The following is a 24,550-nucleotide window of genomic DNA, read 5'->3' on the forward strand; positions in this document are numbered from 1 at the left end:
GGGCAGCTGAAGCACAGGCAGAATGAGGTATCTACTACTCAGGGATATGTTTAACCTGAGGATTAGAGAAAGATTTCTAGCCACTAGAGCAAGAGAGTTATGGAACTCTTTCCAGTCAACATAAACAAAACCACAAAAAAATTCCCCCTGCTTTCTGAAAAGTTTCTGAAAGAGGTTAAGTTATATGTGGTGGAAATACTGGGGAATGGGGAATACTCTTATGTTCTGATGGAAGTATAATTGTTTGCGAGAATCACCTAACACTGATTTTAAACCTGTGATCTTGTTTGTTAGCATTTTACTAATAACTTTGATAGCAATTAGGCCAGTCATTCAGGTCTTATGTTACGATGTAAAGCATTTCAATAAAAGAAAAGAGCTGAGATCTTGTGCTCTGAAAATCAGTGTTAAAGGCTGTACTTGTGAAATGGAAAAGAAATGGGGTAAAGGATACACTGGCTTTTTGGCACTTGCTAAAGACACAGTCTGTCATGCAGCATTTTTATAAGGCATAGGATAAATTATTATTTAGATATATAGATTTTGGGAAATCAGGTTTTCTATATCAATCTGAGCTGAAGTTTAGATCGACTGTAGATATGGTCTTCAATTTTAACTGTCTTGGGCTGCATCGTTCAAATTTGAGGCACTTTCTTCTAGTAGCACATAACTTTTTTGTTTTCCTGCTAAAGGAGAACAGCACAGTGTTTGTACCCCTGATATCAGCAACTTTCCCATTTAAATACATTCCCTGCTATTTTTCAATACATTATATTTGTATATGCTACCAACAGAAGGTTTTAAGGTGGGAATAAAGGCAAATCTTGCCTGTACGAGTTTAGCATTCATCTAATGCTAACTTTCTTTGAACCTTCACATCTGTTTATTTCAGTCTCTGAATTCTTGTAAAAATAGTTGTGGCACAGTCCAAGAAACTGGAAACATGATTTCATATAATTGTTCTTTTAAGTGGCAGCATGAAATAATTAGTATGGCATACTTTAATCGGTGGCATCCTGTTGACTTTTTATGAAAGACTTGAATTATAATAAAAGCAGAGAACACAAGTTGGTTAGTTCCTATAACCCAATGCTGTCATTTTTGGGGGAAAGAAAAAGCAGCTCTGTTGTATATTTAATGGCGGATCCAGAGTGTAATAGGTGTTCTGCTTCTATTTTTTTTTTTATCAAATATCCCCTCTGGAAGGATTTTTGACAGGAAAATTACAGGATTGGTGCCCACTGTAAGATTTATGTTGATAATTGAAGCTGCTTCTTTTCAGTAAAATGTAAATGCAGCTTAAATAACTAGGCTAAAAGGAAAGGAAGATTTTTAAAAAAAAAAAAGTGTAGATGTGTAGGAAGATTATAACTTGGTTGTCAAGGCCGTTATACCCCTCAGGCAGTTGTCACTAAATCTGTGGTTAATGCTCACTATGTGCCAGTCAACTACTTGTGCAACTTTTGTCCCTTTCTGCTTCAAGCAATTTCATGAAATTTTCTAGAGAAATGTTACTTTATAAAATGCTAGGATAAAAAAAAAAAAATATTTTAATGGACATTTCTGTCATTTTAACTCCTCTAATGTTATCCAGCAAAGAAATTTAAAAAGTATATGAGCATTCCTGGAATTTACTGAGGACTTCTTCCCCCCTAGGAGTTTTGAGTCTCAGTTTTCAAGAAAGTTTAGAGGTCAGCCTTTAAACTTTCATTCTGTGCAGTACTTGAAGTTAGTGTACAGTGACTTGAATGTCAGTATGGAAAGTGTGCATACAATATATCTGAAAATGGTATTTCATTTCTTTGTGGTCTGGGCCAGGCTGACAGAAACAGTAGGAGGCTTGTACTATATTGTGTGCTTGTTGACTAGCATAATCTGTGAAAATATAAACATGATATATACTAGCATATGTGCAAACTTTGTTTTTTAAAACAAATCTTAACTATCTTTAAACATTTTACATTGAACTTGGATTTTTATATTTCCAGAGTCACTTATAACAATTTAGTTCTTTAATTCTTTGCTTCTGTGCCTTGCCTTCTGAGGTAGAAAATAAGTGAGTTAAAGTATGAACAATATAAGGGTTTTATCCCTGTCTAGGCATTTTTACCTTGGAAAGAGAGATCTAAAATTGGTCACCCCAATTGTGAGGGCAGCATTATTGCATGAGAGGCTTTTCACAAAAGCTCTGTAGAAGTTCAGGGTGAGTAGACCCAAATGCAGTTTGCAATGACTGAGGTGTGCTCTCAGGGCAAACAGAAGTATATTAGGGGCTTTTTTAGCTACTGCAAAAGACCAGTGCTGGTTCACACAATTTTCTTCTCTTGTACTTTTAGCTGTCCTCTCACTGGATTTGGTCTATGCCCTACCTCTAGGAGGTGCAGCTCAAAATTTATAGTGATGTGCAGGGCTGGGCTGCACGGTGGTGTGTAGCCAGGAAAAGGATTTGGGAGTTTCCTGGATTCTGTTCTGTCTTCCCATACTTTAGTTTTCATGTCTCAGGCAGTTGTTGTTGGAAAAAGTAAATGTAAAATATAATTACTTGTTTGCTTTAGGTACTACAAAATCTTGCAATGTTGTGAATATCTGAACAGAAATTGGCAAATTAGATACATGATAAAATGATACATGATAAAATATTTCTTACAATATAGTCCTAAATACAATACTACTTATTATCTTTCCTCAAAGGACTGAAGAGTAGGTTTATTGCTGTTTGAGTTATTTTGTATTTAATGATCAGTAATGTTCATATAAAACTATCTTCTTTTACTGCATACAGAATGCAAACATATTTCAATGTAGTCAAGCCATACTACCAGAGATTTGGGAATGTGCGGTTAGTGCTAGCTGATTAGTGCAATGTTTAATTTGAATTGATTATCTTGAGGTGAAGGAAATGTGAAATAAACTTTCATGTAAAGTTTTACATTTTAGAATATTTTGGTTTTATATATATAATATATGTATTATACACACACATATAGTATATATTGAAAACAGAGCACTCTCTGGGACTCTTCTCTCATTGTCTCCTTCCCTTTTTCCATACCAATTTATGGTCTATTAATCTGCAGTGAATAGATCTTGTATTTCTTTCTGGTGCTTCACAGCTGTTCAAAAGCCACGTTATTAATGTTAATAAAGAACCTTGGCATCTAAAATTTTAATAAATCAGTGACCCAAGAGACTAATTTTATCCATGGCAAAGTTGTATATCAAGAAAGAGAAATAAGGCAAATACTAATTTGAAATTGAGTCAACATAAAACCCCAAAAGTTTTAGTAGCTGCTTATTCCTAATTTGGTATTCTTGAGCACCCAGTTGGTTGCCATAATCTTCTGTGGTATATATCTATCCAGACTATTATAGGTGTTTTCATGCCAATTATCAGCTTGGCGTTTGAATGAGCTTGAAATTGAATGCTTTTCTATGAGAGTATCTTGTTTACTTGCAACTTTTCTTTTATCCCTGATACTGTTGTATCGGAGTTCTAGATTGGAGACAGTAAAAAATTTTATAATGGAAAAAGTTGCTCCAGTTTTCCCTGTCACAGGAGGTGTAAGAAGCACTCAGGCACTCCATGCATTTGTACCTCTATGGTACTGCTTAACAAGTGACTAAAAAGAGCTGATAGTACAAGTAAAATAAAGCAACTTTGTGGGTGCTGGAGATGTAAGACTTACACTGCAGACACTGCATGAATTAATGGGCTTTCCAGAAGGTCAAAGGAGGTTGACTATGACTTTGTGTTATACATTAGAGCAGTACCACGTCTGCTGGTGGAGGTAGTCTGATGTCTGTGGAGTATCTGTAGGATTAGTTTTTCATACTTCTGCATTTACATATGCATGTATGTGTAAATTTATATGCATGAATAGATCAATATAAAAATGGATGTGATTTAGGAACATGGCAGTTTAGTTCATTAATGTAGGTTGCCTGTTGAAAAAATGCTTTTGAATGTATTCACTTGGGAGAACCTTGCACACAATGAAGTGCATTAAGGTGGGGTTTTTTTTCACTTTAAAAAGATGTTAATAGCTGTTCTTATTAAATCCTGTACTATGGGATAATGGTTAAGTAGTTGTATTGCAAAACACAGTGACTGTACCTGGCAACGATCTCCTAAAAGTTTTGTGTTTTTATCTTGCAGGCTCCCGTCTTCGGCAAGAAGATTTCCCACCTCGAATTGTCGAACACCCTTCTGATCTAATTGTTTCCAAAGGAGAACCGGCAACTTTAAACTGTAAAGCTGAAGGAAGGCCGACCCCCACCATCGAGTGGTACAAGGGTGGGGAAAGAGTGGAAACGGACAAGGATGATCCGCGCTCCCACCGCATGCTGCTGCCCAGTGGATCTTTATTTTTCTTACGCATAGTCCACGGGCGCAAGAGTAGGCCAGATGAAGGGGTCTATGTCTGTGTGGCAAGGAATTACCTTGGAGAAGCTGTAAGTCATAATGCATCCCTGGAGGTGGCAAGTAAGTACATCCTTTTTTTTTTTTTTTTAGCTTTTTTTTTAACACCCCCCCCCCCCCCCCCCTTGGTAGCAGCTGCTTGCTTTGATGTTATCTGAAGATAAAAAAATAAGTGTGAGCTGCCTCTGAAGCATTGACTTAAAAGGAATGAAGGAATTATACAGTTAATTATTACTAATACAGAGATAGGAAAAGAGAAAAATAGTCAGGAGGGGTAACATATCACTGTAGAAATTTAGACATTTTTGTGTGCTCTCACTACTTTTATGCTTCCATGCAATTATGATTACTTAATGTTTGTTAGATTTTGTATACTTAATTTATAAGTGTTTTTTCCTCTCCACATAACCATGTAAAATGCAATGTGTAATAGGAGGCAACATAGCCAGAATTTCATCTAATAGGATATGTTTGGAATTGTTGCACAAATAAACACTAGAAAAAATAACAACAGATTTAGAAACACAATTTTTTTTTTCTCTAAAAGAAGTGGCCCACAAATTATCTCTCTAGTTCTAAGTATTTGGCCAACGGAAGGAGCAGTCAAGTATGTTCACATCACTTTGTAATGCTTATCTCTTCCTGTACGCCCTTTAGACTCAACTTATTTTAAAGGAGGAGAGTGTACATAAAAGGGTTTTAAGCATTCATATGGAGGGCCAAGTGTAGGTCAAAAAATATCAATTTTGGCGTACTGAAGTATGAGAGGAAACCTTGTAATCCAAAAGTTAGGTATCTATTTTAAATTGCTTTTATAGGCTTCCTCTGTAATCTGTAGCAATTCATCTGGTGTCATGTTGAAGAGCTAGCTCATAACTGGGTGAGTTGCTCTCTGAAAACACTGATCTCTCTGTTGACTAAACAATTAATGTTGTTAACTAGCTCTGACGAGGCTCCTAACTTTTAGACGAGTTAAATAAATGCCACTGTTGGTGTATAACTTTAAAAGAAGGGCTAGATTTTCATAACTCTCACAGCAGGCAAAGGAAATAGACTATGAATTTGTGCATTTACTTGAGCCTTTTGCCTAGTCTTGCTCACATTGACAGAAAATCCCAAGGACTTTCATAATTCTTATACCAGAAGGATCTCAAGCATCACATATAATACAATAAATACACATGATTAAGATCTATGACCATGCTGTTTCCTTGTTACGGCTTTTGGTGATAAGAGTAAGTAGTGTCTGGCTAGCTGGAAGTATGCTTATCCAGTAAATTTATAACCTGTTTAAATTATCTGTTGATAGGTTACTCCCAAATGTTATATCCAGTATCTTGTAGGTGTAATTTTGAGTGGGTGTTAATGTTTAACAGATTTTGATTTTTATCTAATTGCTGTTGTTTACTTCATAGCACTGCTCGTTGATTCTGAAAATGAGCATAAATAAATGCTTATTTCATGTTCCGTTGGTTTGTGATGTACCTTGAAGTAAAGTTTAAAATGCATGTAGCATTTCTGTCTTCCACAATTTTTCATCACAACCCAGAAACATGAGGTAGACTTCAGTGATTGGTACACTGTGGCGTGCATCAATTCAACTGGTGTATAGTTGCTAAATATCTTTGTCACCCTTGCCTTGAGTCATCTTCACATTATTACAGTAGAGAGTCTAACTGACAGGATCTGAATGCAAAACACTGATTTCACCACAGATTTTTTAAGAGCTTCTGCCAACACTCAAGACAAAAAAATAAAAGATGAGTATCTTCTTAAAGGGGTTCAAATGTATATCACTTAACAATAGTATAGCATTAAGTTGTTAATCCAGCTCAAAATTACTCTCATATTGAGGACTGGTGTCAGAAAATAAACACCAACAATGCTGTAAGCGGGAAAAAAAATCACAATCTATATTTGGAAATAAGATTCGTAGGTATAATGGTATACAGTTTTAATTGTATGCCAGCAGATTATAGGCAAAGAATTTTAACAGAAAAGGTTATGACTTTAATAGAAAAGCAAGTGATGTGACAGTGCAAAAGCACCAAAACACTCTAAATAGCACAGAAGAGGTGAGGAGCAAGGAAAGAGTTGAAGGCTGGTGGAATAAATTTGCATTAAATTCAAGATCTGTGCAGTATAGCTGCAATGCTATTGTCATTATAAACTGTAGCTGCATTCACAATGGATTGCTGCAAATCGGCAAACTCTTCTGATTAACTTCTCAGTACACCTGTTCTGAGCACGACAGCATTTACATTTGTATACGTGTAGTAATATACAATTGCTGTTTAACAAATCCTTATGTTATAGTTTAATTTTTGTATGTTTACAGAGTAAAATTGCCTTTATTTGGTTTTCATTTACAAGGTACAGAAGATAATTTAGAGTACTCAATTGGTTATATGCTTTGATGCTGCAAGTTTAACTAAAAACTTTTGTGAAACGTAGAAAGCAGAAGCGTTTTTTGCACTGTAACTGCTAGCTCTTGCTGGAAGAAGCAGCTCCTGTCTGCACCAGTTTGTTTTATAAGGTGATAGGAAATTTATCATGTTTTCTTCCATCACCTCTTACAGTAACAACTTCAATTAGATGACATTCCGTCACTGTTCAATGGATTTGTAGATTTGACTTCAGATTCAGATTAATACTAAAAATAAATTTTCATGTCTGTTATTCCTTCATGCAGATAAATTTTTTTTTTAAGCAGTGCCGATGCTCATCGTTGAGGTAGTCCACAAAGAATTTGTTGCCTATGTAATAAGGTAGACATGTTCCTTAAGTACACTGTGCATAGATTCCGCAGTTGCAAAGAAGGAAATGTAGAGGGATTTCAAATCTACAAAAATTTTGGAAGCGCAATATATAAAAAGCTGTTTTATCTTCTTAAATACGTGTCTATTTTAAGAACTTCAACAATAGCTTTAGATGTGATAATTACCATCTAGGGGAAAGACTAAAACTGTAAAACTGCAGAGAGAATTTTCCCTCTGCTTTGTTCCTTTTTATTCATCAACCTTTCTTTGGTGACTTGGCTGAGGTGTGCATCTCATTTAATCCAAAGAATGCTACATTTTCTTCCACTGATGTGTATCTCGGTCATGATAGTGTAGTTGTCAATGAAACCATTGAATAAGATCTAAATACCATTTATTATCAGCAAATTGAATTAAGTAAGTCTCTTTCTAATTCAATCTCAGCCTCTTATGGCCCTTTCAAAATATTTGAAGATCCCATATGTCTACTCATGGTGTGGGGGATTTGTTATATCTTCTCTATAACGTTATTTTATATATATAAAAGTATTTTTTCCAGCTGTATTTCCTATAGTTTCTGTGGTTATTTCCTTGAAACCATGACCCATCCCAATCCCCAAAGAAACATTAAAAGCAAGGTGATACTTCTTGCTGGTAGAGAGTGGTATCTTTCTTAAATATACCAAATGAGTACTTGAACCCCCATGATCTACATTCTGTTTGATTATGTTGCAGGGACTGTAACTTTCTCTAATCAAATAGCTAGCCACTTGATATTTCAAGAATTAAAATATCTCAGACACTTTAGAGATGAGTAAAACTACTCTAAGCTACACAGCCTTGTGCAAAGTAGCTTTGTAATTTAATATTACATGACATTTTCTGTGTAATTTAGATCTGTAAGATCTTCATAATAGGAAGCATATACATTTGCATAAATAGGAACTCAACAGAAAGCTGAATTACAAGTCAATTAAATAAGAGATGTAACTCCTGTTTAATTGGGGGATTTTTTTTGTAGTTGACTGACATCTTTATTTGAAACGTTATTCCCACAAAATTTCTGAAATGGGCACTCACTGTATGCGTTCAAACTTAATTTGCAGTGGAATGAAGTTTCAGTAGGGTAGCCCAGAAAGGGTGTGTGATGGGATAATCAGATAACAGTCTGTGGTCATCCTTCAGACTTAGGCTGTTAAAAGTACATTTGCCTCCCTCTTCTTGACTTCCTGAACCCAGCCTTTTGATCACTAGAGACCTACTTAAATTAGCTCCGTGTTTTGTTTTTGAGGAATGTAACTGGTTTCGGATTACTGCCTACCAGTGACACATTCTCCAGTAGTGAAAGGTCCTAAAGAACGTGAAAAAGGGCATGTCCCTGTCAAAATGAAACTGGGTAATTCTTTCTATAAATGTCAGCTTTTACAGGTGGAAGCACAAAATGGAATCATGCTTGATCTTCAGTAAGGGCTGGAGACTGTTTTGGCTATCACATAAACTGTTGAGAAACAAAAGTCATTTTTCACAGAAGAGAAGTAGAAGCAGTTTTGGAAAAGTGTAAAGTTACCTGTTAGCAGACTGGAAGGTGGCTGCAGCTGCTTCATATGCTTGAATCTCTCAGGATTGTCTGGTGAACGAATGCACCTGATCAAGACTAAAGTCAGTTATTGGTGTGAGATAGTTTGATTCAGTGTTTAATTTTTTCTTTTGTTTTCCTCCAGTTACTCCTTTTTGAGGAAAATTTTATCTTTGGATCTCATAGTTGTCTGTTATGTAGCATTATGTAGAAACCTACCCGTGTCAAAGAGTCATTTTTCTTTCTCCACTCTAAAGTTTTTGAGGATGTTAAAAAAAAATGAAATGCAAATTAATTTGGTTATGTTTGCTGGTCAGTGGCTTCATGAGTCTTTATTTCAAATCACGTTTCTCTATGAACTTCTTTCACATTTGCCATGAAAGTTCTATGTAACTTTTATCTCAACGTTTGTATTTTCCATTGATACATGGATTTGCTTCTCAAGAGCCATGCTTTTATGAAAGTCTTTGTAAAGTACGTACAAAAGCATATTCTCTCTAACCTCAGTAACAGAATATCTTACAGTAAATAAGCTGTTGTGTATAAAAGTTTGTTCACATTTGTTTTCAATTTACGATGGATAATACTCCAAATACTTTCTACGTTAGATCCCAGGAACGTCCCAGTTGTAGACTTGCCATGTTGTGACTTTAAAAACAAACAAACAAAAAACCTTCCATAGCACAGAATTGATATGAAAAATGACTTAACAGCTTTGTCTACTCAGTGGTTCTAAAATAGTAATATCCTTCTCACAATGAGAAGTCATATTTCTTTGCGTCTTGTTTTCATCATATGTTCAGTCTGTATGGTGTTACGTTAGCGAACATGCTCTCCTGACTGCCATTGTACAGCATCAATATTTTAAGCCAAGCTGAAATTAATGAACAGGTTTGCAGATTTTGTTAACCTGAGCTGTTCATATCTTGCTGATAAACAAGTGACTTAATTCGAATGCTTATGTGCATATGTAACGAAGATAAATCTCAATTTTACAAGAATCTCATTAAGCTCCTAAGTACATATAAAAAAATTTAGTGAAGCTATACCACTGCTTACCACAAGCAATGGCATTAACAAAAGTTGCCTGAGGCGTAGAAGGCTTAACAGTAGTGCTGTTGCTAATGCTTCTTAAAACCTACCATTTATCAGTGGTAGGTTTACCTTGATTTTTACTATCCAGCTGTAACAAGCATTGAAAGCCTAGATTACTATAAACTGCCTCTGAAGCATATCTTAGCAAAAGATGTAATGTCATTTAGGAGAAATTTCTTTGCAATGAGGTCAAACTTATATGCAAATGTGCTACTTTTTATAATGTAGATATCTCCGCTTGAGGAAAGCAAGAACAATTATTTTAGCTACTTTTATAAGTTTGTGTGTATTACTTTCCTCTGCCATTACAGTCAGCTGAAGAACATTGAGAGTTTTAACGTCAGTGTAGTCCTTCCTTTTTGGGAAGTGACCCTTGTACTTTCTTCTTTTTTTTTTTTTTCTCTTTTCATTAAATTAAAACGATGTTGTCACATACTGAGTTAGACTTAATGAGAATAGCAGATGCTTTACAAACCTCCCACATTTTAAAGAAGGCTTACTCAGTTGTGTTTATTTTCACCTATAAAAAGGGTGAAAGTAGGGTGAAAGAGAAGGAATTTTTTTGTCCCGTTAAACCTCTCTAATCAAATAGTGAGGGTTTATGCTAATATTTTATACAATATTTCTACTCTGCACCTTCTTTAAATTCTAGTATGAATCACCAAACAGAAAAGGAGATAGGGAAGTAAGGCTGCATAGAAATCCAGCAGTGCAGCAAATGGAAATGCTTAAATATTATGGCTTTTATGGTCCTCAGATTTAATTGTATTATTATTACTACTATATTCCTAGTTCAGGGTTAGAAAAATCGGTTTTCCATGAGACTTCCATGACTGTCCTATAGCATGGTTGAAAAATGAAATAGTGACACATTTAAAGAATTTCAGTATGAACTCATAGCATGGTGCAAACAAAAAAAAATATTTCAGGAGACTCCAAATGAAAACAAAAATTGCTAGGGTGATCTCCTCTACCGGCTGGAAATAAGACATAATTTTAGATTGTCTTCAAATTGAACTGTCCCGACATGTGAAGGCAATGTGTTGAGGCTCTATGTTCTTTATGAACAGAACTTACCTTTATGCAAGCAGTCCACACATAGCCCATGTCAAGCTTCAGAGAAGGTGGCTGAATTACTTTAAATTGGTTTTATTTCATGAAATCCAGCTATGAAATCTGATGTTTCCAACTGAATCAGACTATTTTCTTTTCTCTCTCCTCACCCCTTGTCATGTCATAATGAGTTTTTAGAGAAGAAATATATTTATGACCAGGGAATTTGGCATGATTCTTTCATATGTAGCTTTGTCATCATTGTAACATAATTGTCGGTACATATTCGATGGCTGTTCAAGTTCTAAAAATGCATTGTTGCAATTTTAAAATTATTTAAAAGAATAAAAATGGCATAGAGTCAGTGTAGGTGTCTTATGGTTAAAAACACTTGAAGTTCTTTTCAATTATTAGAAGCAGAGTTAACCATCCTGTGGAGAGGATGGTTTCATCAGCAGCATCATTAATTATCGTTGGTAAAATGAAATATTCCCTGTTGTTCTGAAATGCCTTTGGCACATAAAGGAAAGGTTGCTACAGAATCTAAAGAGCAGTGATGACTTTCCTGTACTTCATTTTCCTGTGTTATGCAGAATGGTTCAATTAGCTGCAAAATTCTTTCTCACTTTCCATTAATTTTAGGCAAGATAGGGTCTCCCTGAGTTAATGTTCATATTATTACCTGCAAGCTATGCAATACTGTCAAAATTCAAACCACTTAATTTTTATAAATGTTCTGTGTTTTAAATTATACCTAATGTGCAATCACTGGCGTTTTAAAATAATCAGGCAAACAACAGGTTTCTCCCTTTTTCAGTTGCATGACACTGAACAAAACATTTTGGACATTTGTCATAATTTCCATGGGTTGAGACACTAATGGCCTCAGCAAAAAAGATACACACTTTTTAACCAAACCATCAGCTCCTTTCTTCATTGAAGAGACGAACTAAATATGTTGGCAGTATACCATCCTACCAGGCTGTATCACTTTAACCTTAGGTGAACCTCAGAAGAACAGTTCTGTCTGTTTGCTGTCACGATCAACAGATCTCTATAAGTGACTGTGCTTAACAGTCGTGCGTATTGCATAATGCAGGTACGTTTTCTGTGCTTCCAACAGCTACCTCATTTTCACATTTCTCATTAACAAAACTTTGTACAAAAGAATTTTGTTCTTAGTAGCAGTGCTAAAATGATTTGTTTCATTTGCATGCTGTTTACCATTCTTCACTGGATCGGGGAAAAAAATACCCTTAACTTCTATATGAACTTTTCTCTCTTTGTGAAGGGGAGTGCAACCCCCTTCACTTGGTGGTGGAACGTTGCTATGAGAGACGTGATCCATACCACCACTTCACTAAGATATTTATTAACTCAATTTTAACTCACAATCATTTTGTTTGCTCTGCATCTTCCTTGCAGTGGACCAGTAGACGCGTGCTATGGGGCACACTACAGCTTCCATTAGTGCTTGATAAACATACGAGAAGAAATCATACTTAGTTATCAGTACTTTCACTATATACAGTAACACAGACTACAGTTCTTCTGGAAGTATTAATATATTTACAGTTGTTTCCATTCCAGTGATGACAGAAATAATTTCTGTGTACAACGTGCACATAGATTAAGCCTCCATCTGAGTTGCTTAGATCTAATCTGTTACGCGGGATCTGAAACAAACACTCCTATAGTGATGATAGCTCAGACTTACTTGGTCACCTGGGGACTCCCTTGGAGGCATATGGGCTCATGCCAAGTCAAAAGCAGGCCTTTTTTCCTTTTTACCTCCACCGTAGGTTCTGGAGCTTCTTTCTGAACTTTGTCGGCAGCAGTGAATGTGCCACAGACACTTACTCGAGAAGAGAGTCTCCCCTCAGTTTGTAGGCTGCCAATGGTGGGTGATAGGTATCAGAGTATGCTGGTGCAGAGGCTTCTACCAGAAAGAGCTGATCGGCTGCACTCGCATGCTATGTGCAGTACTTCGCAGCAAGATATAGTGAAAGCCTGTGTATGGAAAACATGCTGTTTATGTTGGTTATGATTTTATTTGGCCAAGTCTCATAAAAGTTGTGGATGATATTTTGTTTCAAGTGTGCAGTTAGTTTTAAGGTATCACAAAAGGTCTTTCTTTTTTGAGTTTTTCGTTTATCATTTTGTTCAAAGACTAAGTTTCTTCAGGCAAATGTCCACCTTTGCGGAGGGAGTGGGGGAGACAAAAAGAAGAGTTACTTTTTTTAAGTATTGTTTGGTAAAGATTTGATGAGTCAGTCTTGTCTGTACTCATGAAATAAATGAATAAAATAAGAAATGTGCCTTACCAGAGTCATTGGATGCTCACACTGTAGAGAGGGTTACAAGGTTAATTTATGCATTGGGGAATAAAATGACGTACAGATTTAAAAAACAGAACAAACATCAGGAAACCAAAACACTAAAGCTTGACTGGAAATGCCATAACTTAAATATGTATCCAAACTGACACAGTTATTTGGTATGGTAGAACTTCATTTTGTAGTTATGCCTAAGTCTATTCTTAGAGGAAAATTGTATGTGTATTATCTAAAATACAACTTGCATTTATTTGGGAATATGTAAGAGTAATTGTTAAAGATCTGAAGGTTGTATAGTCTACAGTTGTAGGATTATTGTTTTAGGATTTTGGTTGTTCCATGGAGAGTATTGGAAGCCCGTACTGTTTATATCTTTCATGTTAGGTATGAAATGCTAAGATTCAATATATTTTGGAAGCAGACTAAGAGGACTTCTATTGAGGATGTGTGTCAACGTGTTTGTGTATTATACTCAAGACAGTTCAGTGGTATTGTTAGTGGACGAAAGCTTTTTCTAGATGCTGATACATATAAGACTTACAACTACTGTGAAAACAGAGCACATAAATAAAAGATTCCTATTCAATGCATTTGTCTGCTCCTGCCAAGGTCAGGGCAAACTAGTAGTCTAGATGAGCATTTTGTCTGACCCAAAAAACTGTTCTTACGTCTTTGTGTCTTCCCAGAAACTGTGGAACAGAGGAATTTAGGTTGCCTTCAACAGAGTTCTTGATTGTTTATGATTCTGTGACTATACTGATTATTCTTAAGGTGATGAGTAATTTAGGATGTTATGGTGACCATGCTGGGATGGATGATCAAGGAAATGATGTGTTTTGTAGTCCTGCCAGAAACTGAAATGCAGCTCAGACAATTCATAAATCAAAGACTGTGGTAGCAGTCTTTCTGTGGGATGGTGACTCTGATGGGTAAAAGACTATCTGAAACCTCGAACCAAAACTAGAGAAGTAGGTTCTTAGAACAAGGTGGAAGCTTTGCCTTGCAGATTTAGACTCATCGGTCATTAGTTTAAGGGGAAAAAAAAATTGGATTAAAACTGTTCAGGTTTAAAGGGGTCTTCCTTTCCAAGCATGAGCCTGGGATAGCCGTGCAAGTCATTTTCCTGCATCCGACCAATATAGTAAATTGATACCAAAGCTCTCCTTAGTTTTGCTGTTGCTGTTCAGAAGCCTGTGGAAGACAATTCAGACTGTTAACATCAACTAGAAATACCAATAAAGGCAGGCATCCTAATTATATGAAAAAGGAAACGGAGGTTTTGATACCACAGTCTGTTTTCAGTCTCTGCTGCATGCTCTCCTTCCCTTCCCACGGTGTTAGGCGACGTGCCGCATCTCAAGCCTGTATGTCCTGTGGACTGTGAAAGATGGAGCCTCAAGCAGAATTCAGAGGGGTCTCCTTGGTGGAAGTTATCAAATGAATTGGGACCATTGGCTGTCTCCTCTTTTTTCTGGTTGGTGAGCTTCCTTTGGTTTTTTTTTTCTTTCCCAGTTTCTGCTTTAAACTCTGATCTCCACAGCACCCTGACCTCCCCGATGTCTTGGTAGGACTAGACCAAGTGAAGGAGATCGTTCCTATTTTTATTAGTGTTTACATTTCTAGATGTTAATATAAGACATAGGCCTGTAGGCAAAAGGATATAGGCAAAAGAATGAAGTTAGACAAATAAAATGCTGACTAGTAATCCTCATGCATTGGTTGTTCTGATGCTTTTTTCCCCTGATCCAACATTTTTAAACATCTTTTCCTGATGTACTGAAAGTCTTGCTCCTGAGCTAAATTTGGAGATAAATTTGCATTGTGCTAATACTCTTTTCTGTATGAATTTAGAACCTTTGGCAAATACTTCGTATTGATGAGATATTTTATCATCATTATTATTATTATTATTTTGAATCATCATTCCCCAGAAAACAAATGTATCAGATGTATTTATAATTGTGAAGAAATTGATTTTCTTTCTTTTTACTCTCATCACCTTAAAACCTCTTAAAAATCATACTGCTGACAAAGATAGATTTGCATCTTTGTGTCTGTGAGCTGTTTTGATGAGAACTGTCTGACTTAACTTGCATCCTGTATGTAAATTGATTTCAGCTGATTGCTTTGAATTTGAAAGAAATTTAATTTGAAAACTGCCCTGTTCCATTCCCTGCGGTAGTAGATGCTTCTCTACGTCATCTGTTAAGCAGTGCATAGTCAGCATATGGCTCTTCCTCTCCTATTTAAACTGTTTTCTCCAGAGAAAGAGAAATTCCCTTTAGACCAGACAGACATCTGCTGACTTTCTCCTACTAGCAAAGCAACTGAAAAGATATCTTTCCCGTGATTAAAAGAAATATGTCTGGAGGCGCTTAGTTTTTGTTCAATTAATCAAAGATTAAACACATGTGGACTCTCTAAACTGGGCTTCTTTGTGCTTCTATGCTATCAAAAGTGATTGGAGGGGAGCTGTATGCTAGAGCTGGCTTGACTGAAATTTAATATTTTACCTATATGCCTGCTATAATTCAGTTCCAAAAGTTCATAATAAAGTGGGGAAAAAAACACTAAAAATGATTTTTTATTAATTTACAACTTAAAAATATTCCAATTAACAAAAAAAAAGAGGCAAAAGTATCAAATACTTTTTCTAACCCATGTTTAAAAAAAAAAAAAATTAAAAATCTTAGGGGTATGTGACTGTGCTACTTTATACACAGTTACCATTTTGGTTTCTGTAACCACTTCCAGATGCAAAGGCATTCTTGGTTGCTTTTGTTCCACGATTCCTATTAGTAAATGCTTTACTGGCAGAAACTGTTAGTGTTAAAAGTCTGGTATTCAGCGCAATGCCTTATCCTTACTCAATAATTATACTACAGATAGAGTATTTAGTAAAAACCTGCAGGTTTTTCTCTGATGTCAAAAAAAAGAATAATTTTTTTCACTCTAAAGTGTACAGAATATGTAGACTAAAAATGCCACAAGAGTAAGATGGCAATAATTAAGTGGATTCCTTGAATACCATGCTGCTCTTAAATTTTTCATCAGACACTAGCAAGTCTCTCTCGTAGACATCTTTATCTGAAGATAATTTGTTTGGCTCCAGTTTTATTAGCGGAATTAGTTCTTCGGCGTAGTCTGTGGCGAGGTTTTAAAACAGGAAAGGCTCCACTGATAGTGTGACTTTACTAAGATGTTTTATAAAACTGTGTCTTCTTGTGGACTGCTCTTTCTAATAACTATGGTTTTGGTTTATTAACTGATCAAATTTTCTTCAAAATATATGAACCCATGGTACATTACCTACGTACCGCTTTCTGAAAAAACATAAATTAAAATATAGTGGAAAGGACTGTCCTTTCATAAATAGGCATCAAGCAGCATTTTTGGCAAGATACTTGGTAAGATAGCAAAATTTCCTTGTGAAGTAAGTTGTAGTAGTCGTATATTAATAATTATTGAAGAAGCGGACAATGAAATATTCAAAACTGCCATCATGGAATTAGCTAATAAAATAATAATCAAAATCTCCTCAATATGTAGCTTTTTTACTATTAATGGGTTGAACCAGTCCTTTGATCTTAATAAAAGGTGTAATGGTAGGCATTGCAAATCACTTCATTTTAAAATGCTAACTGAAGTAATTAGGTTTTTAAACCAAAAATAGTCACAATATTTTCCAAAAATGAAAAAAAAAAGATAAAGGCCAGCTAATTTTACTAAATATTGTCCATGTACAGAAGAAAGAGAATCAATGCATATACTTCTATTCCGGTATCTTAGCATTGCTTTGTGACTTCTTTTGCAAGAGTACCCTGAAAAGTCCACACTTTGTAGGTATTTCAAATCAAGTTTTTAAAAGCATTTTATGAATGTTCCAATGTACTCATACTTGGAAAAGAAGGAGGTCTTACTATTGCTGTTCTCTAGACAGAAAAACTGAGGCAGGAAGAAATTATATCTTGGTCTCAGAGGGTCACAAAGAAGTCTGTCAGCCACAGAGAGATTGGGAGCTTGTTCACTGTTACATTTGTTCCTCACAAGACTGCTCTTCACTCTGCTTTAAGGACTATTTGAAATGTTTCGTGGCTATTTTTAGCAGTAATTGCAAATAACTTTGGAAGTCCTTCGAAATGTTCCAAAAATTAGCCCTTTTGGGCGGTTCTAGGGTATAAATTTAGTTCTCTAACTTACAATTTTCAATTTTTCCTTCTATGGATTTATTCCTCTAAAGCCTGGATTGCTGATTCCCTATGGTTATGGGCCACCTTTTTTTCTTCCCCCTCCTCCCCCCTCTTTCTCCCCCTCCCCCTGCCAGCTGCTCATGGATCAGATGAATATATCAAGATGATTGTATATTTAACCCTCCGTTGTGCAGAGAGAGAAATCCTAATAATATATAGGTGCTATAGAAGGTGCTGGAGAGCCTGGTACAGGGTCATTTGTTTTTTCTGACTTCAGTTTAGGGTGTTCCTGCTGGACTCGGGACTGCTCCTGCAGAAGCAGATGACTGTCCTTGATTTTAATTTCATCCATGCTCAGGGAAAGCCTATAAAGTCAAATTCAGCCCCTTTGCTTTAATACGTAGTGGATGTGAAGAAGAGGACTTTGTGCCCAGACCAGGAACATCCAGACTACCTCTCTGCTCCAGCAGTGTGACCTCCTTTTGGAGAGACTGTAGGTCCCACGCAGGATTGGTGCTGCCTTCCTCCCCTCTGTTTGTAGAAGTTCTTGGGGCACTGGTTCACTCCTGGTCTACCCTAATTATCTAATAGATCTAGCAAAGCTACTTCTTAAAAGCTTGTTACAAAAGGCATGTGGGCCCTGGTTGCCCAAGTCACTGCAGCAGGAAACGATCCCTCCTCTGGTTTAGCCCAGGTTGGGGCAGACCCTGGGAAGGACCCAGCCTACTCCAGCTCTGCTCTGCGCTAACTGCTCTCCGTATAGGCAACTCAAGAAGGCGGGAAAGTGCTGGAATGGTTGCACTTCCATCAGCCATCACCCATGCTCTTTTGTTCATCTCACCTCCTCCTTCTCCTCACTCCCTTTTTTTTTTTTTCTTTCCCTGCTCTCCTGTGGGCTAAGGAAATTGTTTAGCACAGTACATGATATGCAGTCTTGCTCTAGGCCAGCGTGGAAGCCAAGTACAACTGTCTTGCGGGGCTGGATTCAGCCTTCAGGCTGTCCATTAGTTTTCTCTGTTCTAGAGGGAGAATCACAACTCATGCATATTTCTGCTCTATGTCATGAAGTAGATGCAGAGCTTCAAAGTTAGGAGGGTGGAAAATGGGAGCAGCAATTAGGAGTCACAGTCCCTGGTTTTGCTCCTTCAGTATGCTGTCATCATTTAAATATTTTGTTACTGGAAAGAAGAAAGTAAGCTTAATCTTTTCCTGACTTCAATTATGACAAAAAAGAAACCTGATTTAAACCAGTCTTCGTAGAGGATTAGATGAGCGTGAGGAGAGCTTGTCCATAGAAAAGCAGTGTAAACTAATGGTGAAAAACTGATTTACTTTTCTTCAAATTATCTGGCTGGTTTATGGAAGGAATCGAGCAGTGACCATTCCCTCTAAACACACACACAAAACTGCTAAGTTAATGGATATATGTAGAAAGAGTCACTGAAGTAGCGGTACATAGCTCAAAATGGATTCACCCAATAACCATTAGCCACAACTTGCAGGATTTGTGCAGAAGACAAATGTTGACAGATAAACAAGTAGTGGTAAAGCTAAGTCTACTCTCCATATCTGAACTGGGCAAGTATATTTTTCTTGCATTCAAACCATACATCTAAACACAAAAGGTGTATGTTCAGAAGTTTAGCATTATGGGACCATAATCCCTAAGGGAGTGATGCTGAAAAGGACCTGGAATCACATTAGATAGTCTGACAATATTTTTCCAAGTTATGCTGGGAAATATGAGTAGGGAGGTGAAGTACAGGTGAATCATCAGTGAGACCATTATTGGAACGCATATTCCACACACACAAGAGAAAAAGGACATTGGAAAGTTGGAATGGGCTCAGAAAACAATTGCACAAATTATTCTGAATGTGAAAAGCTTGGCATACGTGAGACTTCTGCTCAACCTAGTATAGTTTTATTAAAGCAAATGTTAAGAGGTAACTTGAGGCTACAAGTCACTCATACTATATAGAAGTTCCAATTAGTAGTATATTTACATGAAAGTAGATGCAGGGATTCTGTCTCTAAGCAGCTATATATATGCGTACTACCCTGACCACAGTTACAGCATTGAAGAAAGTCTAAAGAGTTTTGTGCCTACAAAGTAAATCAGTAGGTAAAACATTGCTAATTCTGCTGCACTTTGACTTTCACACTGCTCTTTAAAGCAGCAGGGAACTTAAAGCAGCACTGGAGTTTATTTCATTACCGTCATTTATTCTTCAATTAAGAACACAGTAAGAGAAGTTACAGGATGAGAAAGTAAGTGTGCGATTCACTGTTCAGACTGTTTTGACTTCCTAAGTAACATTTGTGTCTTGAAGAAATACATAGTTATTCATATAGTACACAAATTTGTGAATCCAGGAGAAGTAGGAGAAGGGGCAGAAGAGAATTGCAGTTGAAACTTCAGAAGCACAACTTGTCAGGAAACAGTAGTAGCTTGTAATATGCTTTTCTTCCGTGGGAAATGGCGACTCCTTGGATCATATTTTACTGAAATGAGTGGATGTGCATTTTTAGGTTTTTGGGTTTGTGTTAGGTTTTTTTTTTAACATTTACTTGAAATATTCCTATATTGAAGTGAGCTAATGATATGCAAGACTGGACGAGGCTCTCTGCAGTATCTTTATACTTAAAGAGGGGAGTAGAAAGTTTGAATTGATCTGTGGTCTACACCTGAAGACGTTAACTATTCACCAGACTTCGGTTACTGTCTCTGCCTGTAATTCATCTCGACGGCATCTTGTAAATCCACAGACCACCAAAAGAGCAGGAAACAGTCGAAAGTAGCTGGTTACGCACTACAGTCTTGCTGAGCAGATTTCGTTCAAAAGTGTCTTGATGCGCACACAGTACACAGAAGAGCAGTCTTTTATTTCTCAGCCACCCATGCCCGTGGTCACTCAGCTCCATCAAATCTGCCAGCTGGACTTGTGTAGGAAGATGAAGCGCTCTGCCCAGCGGCAGAAGGTGCCAGGCCCTCAGGGCTCCATGCCTCCTCCCTTTCCTCCCCTCACCCCCTATTTCTGGGGGCTCCTAAAAGTGTATCTGTTTTCTGATAATGCTGCTTCTTGTACCTGCAGTTTTAGCCCTTAACGGGCCGTCCTTTGTCTTCACTTCTGGATCGCAGGCTTCTGATACTCTTCAGAGTGTAGACATGGGACTCTGGCAGCCGTGCACCGGAGGGCTTACCCCTGGGCAGGGGCTGCTGCAGGGGGCTCGGGGCGGGCTTGGAAAGGCAGCTGCGGCACTGGCCTGGAAGTAGATCGTTACCCACAGCAAACCAAGGAAGCTGTTGTTAGTGGATCTGTCCAAGCTAAAATTTTGTTCATTTTACCATTTGGTAAAATTTTGTTTGTCTCTTAATTCTAAAGATTTACAGTTTTTTAAACTGTTGACAGCCTCTCTGGAATTCGGTAACTTCTTCCTCTATGAAGGTGAACAGGGGATTGTTCCTGCCGGTATGTGCTGTTGGCCCTAAATTCAGCATTGTATCATGGCTGAGACCTGAAGCATGGGAAGATAAATTAAGAGTAAAGATGTCTTTATTCCTGACCTTAATCATTTGAGGTTTTGTCTTTCTCTTTAAATGATTTGGAGAAATAAAAATTACTTCCCTTAAAGGGTATTACTTTGGCTGAGATAATTTGTTGAGACATATGGCTTAGTGTGTCTAATGCCCAATGATTGTTTGTATCTGACTGTTCCTACTATAGATGTATTGGAGCCTCTTCTGGTTGATGAGTAGAAAGCATATCTGAAATACATGTGCATAGTACATAATCACAGGTACGCTCTTCAGGTTGGTTTATTCTATAAGCGTAGCAGAGTGTCAAACTTAGGAACAAGTTACATTGCGTTTTTTAACTGCAAGGGAAACAAATCAATTGCACGAACATTAAGGCATGTCAGTGTTCATATAGATTCAATTGTTTTAAGTACGAAAGATTTTAACTTCAGATAACATACACTACATTTTTTGTGCTGATCTTTTAAATAAAATGTATATTAGCATCTTGTTTTAAAAATGTATAATTAAACATACATGCGTATTATATAGGTTTCATATATATCTCACTTGAAATAAAAATTCTGCATAAATTTATTCAGGCATCTTGTTCAAAGCTCTATTAATTTAATACACAGAGAAACTCTACCTTAAAAAATAAAATACAAATGTATTTTCAATTATTGCGTGCAATAAAGATTTTCTATGAGCCTGTGCATTTTATTTTTTTTATCTTAGATTTACTGTATCATCTATAAAGGAAGTAATATGGCTGCTATAAAAAGTTACAGCAGGCTTTGCACCTGTATTTTTTTAAGGCACTGACTGGGAAATGTTACAGATTTCACCTTCTTGAGAAAGTTCAAGGTGTGCTTGGAAATGAGAGAGCTTCTACAAAAAGAATCAGGAAAGAGTAGTGCTATACTAGGGCTAATTAGAGGGAAAGAAGTACTCTCTATGAAAGAGGATTTTATCCATAATACATTGGAAAATACCGTCTGAAAATCCTCACCCTTTTTATGGATAGAAATAAAGTTAATACTGGCAGATGTTGTGTTTTGTTGCAGTGGGGAGAAGTAAGCTTTATAGTGATGGGAAGGTAATTGTTTCTTTGTGACAGCAATAGAATATAAGGGAGGATGATTTCCTCTGGTAAAGTAGCAAACTTTTTTCTAAATATTGTTAAGCGTGTGATTTCAGTGATGATTAAGGTGGTCAAAATACATGAATGCCTTCTGAGCATGCTTTGCCATTTAGTTTAGAAAAATAGTAGTCTCAATAATTTTGAACTAATTCGCAGTAAGAGGTTCCTAGTAGAGCATTATTGTTTCTCTTTTTGTGCAGCTTTTTTCTATGGTAAGGATTACTGGTGATGTGAAATAAGACTTGTTAGCCAATAAAAGTCTCTGCAGTACAGCTTATAATTAGAACTGGTGGTAAATATGATGGTAGCATGTGGAGATCGTAAGGGCCTTTCATTCCAGTGAAGGTTAAAGATTTTGTTTACAAGGGATTTTTTTAATTAGATTTTTTTCATGATTAGTTGATGTCTTGTGACTGGGACACCTTTTTTAGGCTTCTGTTCTCATCTAGGATATGCACTTTGTTTTGGAAATACTCAATTTTATATTTATCAGTGAAACATTTTGTTATCTCACTAACCGTTTACGTACCAGTACCAGCATCTGTATATGTCCTGGGGAAAATTGGCTTTATAGTGTGATTGTAGGCACCTGAATTTGTTCATTAGTGGAGCAGAGGCCAAATCCCTGCAGTTCTAGATAGATTGTTTGTAACGCATAGAAAGAATTTTGGAGGGAATGTAATATGAAGAATATCCTTTGGCTATCACTTAACCATTTAAGTTTATGAAAATTTTAAGGAGGCAAGGAATCTTGCTGTTCATCGTATCTGAATTCTAGTTCAAGATGAAGTACAAAAAGGCCGTAGTTGAGGACAAAGCTGATTTGTGTGCAGTCTTTTGATGATACAGACGTGCTCTTCTGTTAGTGAGTGGAGACACAGTTCTTTTTAATGGGAAAATCCAAAAGCTTTTCAATTCTTTGCTTACTTTCTGGTAGGCGGGAACAGAAATACACGGTTTTGTTTGTTTGTTTTTCCCTTTAGTTAAGGATGGGAAACGCTAATGTGAAAGATCTTCATTTATTTTAATGATTTGGAGAATATTTGCCTTTTATCCATGGAATCCTGTACATAGCTTTTACTTCAGCCTTGGGCATGCTTCCAGTAAGAGAGCTGTTAATCTCTATTACTACTGCTATTTTTCATTCATCTTCTGAAGGCCTAGTTATCTCGAGAAACTCCTGTGTCCTTAAAGTGACTTTCATTTGCTATTTTTCTTTTTTTACAGATTTTTCTTCCCCAAACTGGGGTTTATCTTTCCATGAAGTGATCTGTATTAAATTAGTCTGTATAAATAGACTGATAGAAAGGCTACTAGGTCTTAGTTTAATCTGGAATATTTGCAAAAGAAATAAATGAACTAAGATGAATGCTGTGTCTACACTGAAGTTCAATCAAACTGTTGCACCTTTGTTCACAGAATACATCATTAGGATAATATAATTACAGAGGTAGTATTGTGTCAGATCTGTGGGCTGCTTGTTACTCTGGGTGGGCCATAACCATCTCTATTATGTGGCGTGTTGACAGACAGTTTCCTTAAGCAGCAGATACACCTGCTGGAAGTGCATTGCTCAGCTATTTAGCTTGCTTACTTGACTTTGTCAAGTTCAGTGTAATTTTTGATAGCATCAGTCAGCATTTAACAAGCTAAGTAATGGAGATATTTTTCATTTTAGATGGTTAGTAAAAACATTCTAGTTACTTTCCGTTCCGTGTTTTCAGGGTGGTAGGCACTGGCCTGTTCTTTGATTTGTGAACCACTGGTACAAATGTGAATTTGTGTAAATAAATTCATACCCCCAATATTTACACTACCTATCACACATCTTTGAAATGTTGTTTTTCCCTCACTGAAGAAGAATTACATGTATATGTACAACCTTAACATTCACTATGCCAAACATTTGCACATACGAATATACAGCAGAAGTTACTGTATCTAAAACCTTATACGTCTTCTTTTAAGCTTTTTCTATAAAGCAAATAATACCATAAAATAATTTCTATTTGTCCTTGCTGTCTTAAAAAGTGACAAATTCATTAGTATTTAAAAATAATATGAAATACACATTGGAGTGTATTATTACCTATTTAAAAAGTAACACAACTTGCTTTTAGTTATCAGGACTGTCTGTATCAATGAAGTCTGTACTGTGTCTTCAGGTTTTATAATAGAGAGTACTGCGAGGGTGGAACTGGCCTAAGAGAAAAAAACCAGCTTTTTAAAGGAGTTATGTCAGAGAGTACTGAGGCCATGAAGCCACACAGTATTCCAGACTTGAATTAATGTGCTTTGTGGCCCTGAACAATAGGGGCCTGGCCTCAGTAGAATATGTATCTAAAGAGAGCTATGGCCATATAGGAGTATAGGAGTTGTATAGGAGTTCTATACAACAAAGGCAGCACTTTATTGAGTACTTTGAGGAAGAAATGCCAGCTGAGTCTTTACTGACAA

At 36.6% G+C, this 24,550-nt stretch overlaps 1 protein-coding gene across 1 annotated transcript in view; it reads left to right on the forward strand.

Annotated features, from left to right (window-relative positions):
- ROBO1 (roundabout guidance receptor 1) overlaps positions 1-24,550 on the forward strand; it is a 540,394-nt gene that overhangs the window by 257,977 nt on the left and 257,867 nt on the right. Inside the window, exon 3 of the mRNA XM_075170312.1 lies at positions 4,157-4,483. Within this exon, the coding sequence (XP_075026413.1) occupies positions 4,157-4,483 (327 nt within the window). The remainder of the gene's footprint in view (positions 1-4,156; positions 4,484-24,550) is intronic.

This window comes from Calonectris borealis, chromosome 1 (assembly GCF_964195595.1).
Source record: "Calonectris borealis chromosome 1, bCalBor7.hap1.2, whole genome shotgun sequence".
Lineage (NCBI taxonomy): Eukaryota > Metazoa > Chordata > Aves > Procellariiformes > Procellariidae > Calonectris > Calonectris borealis.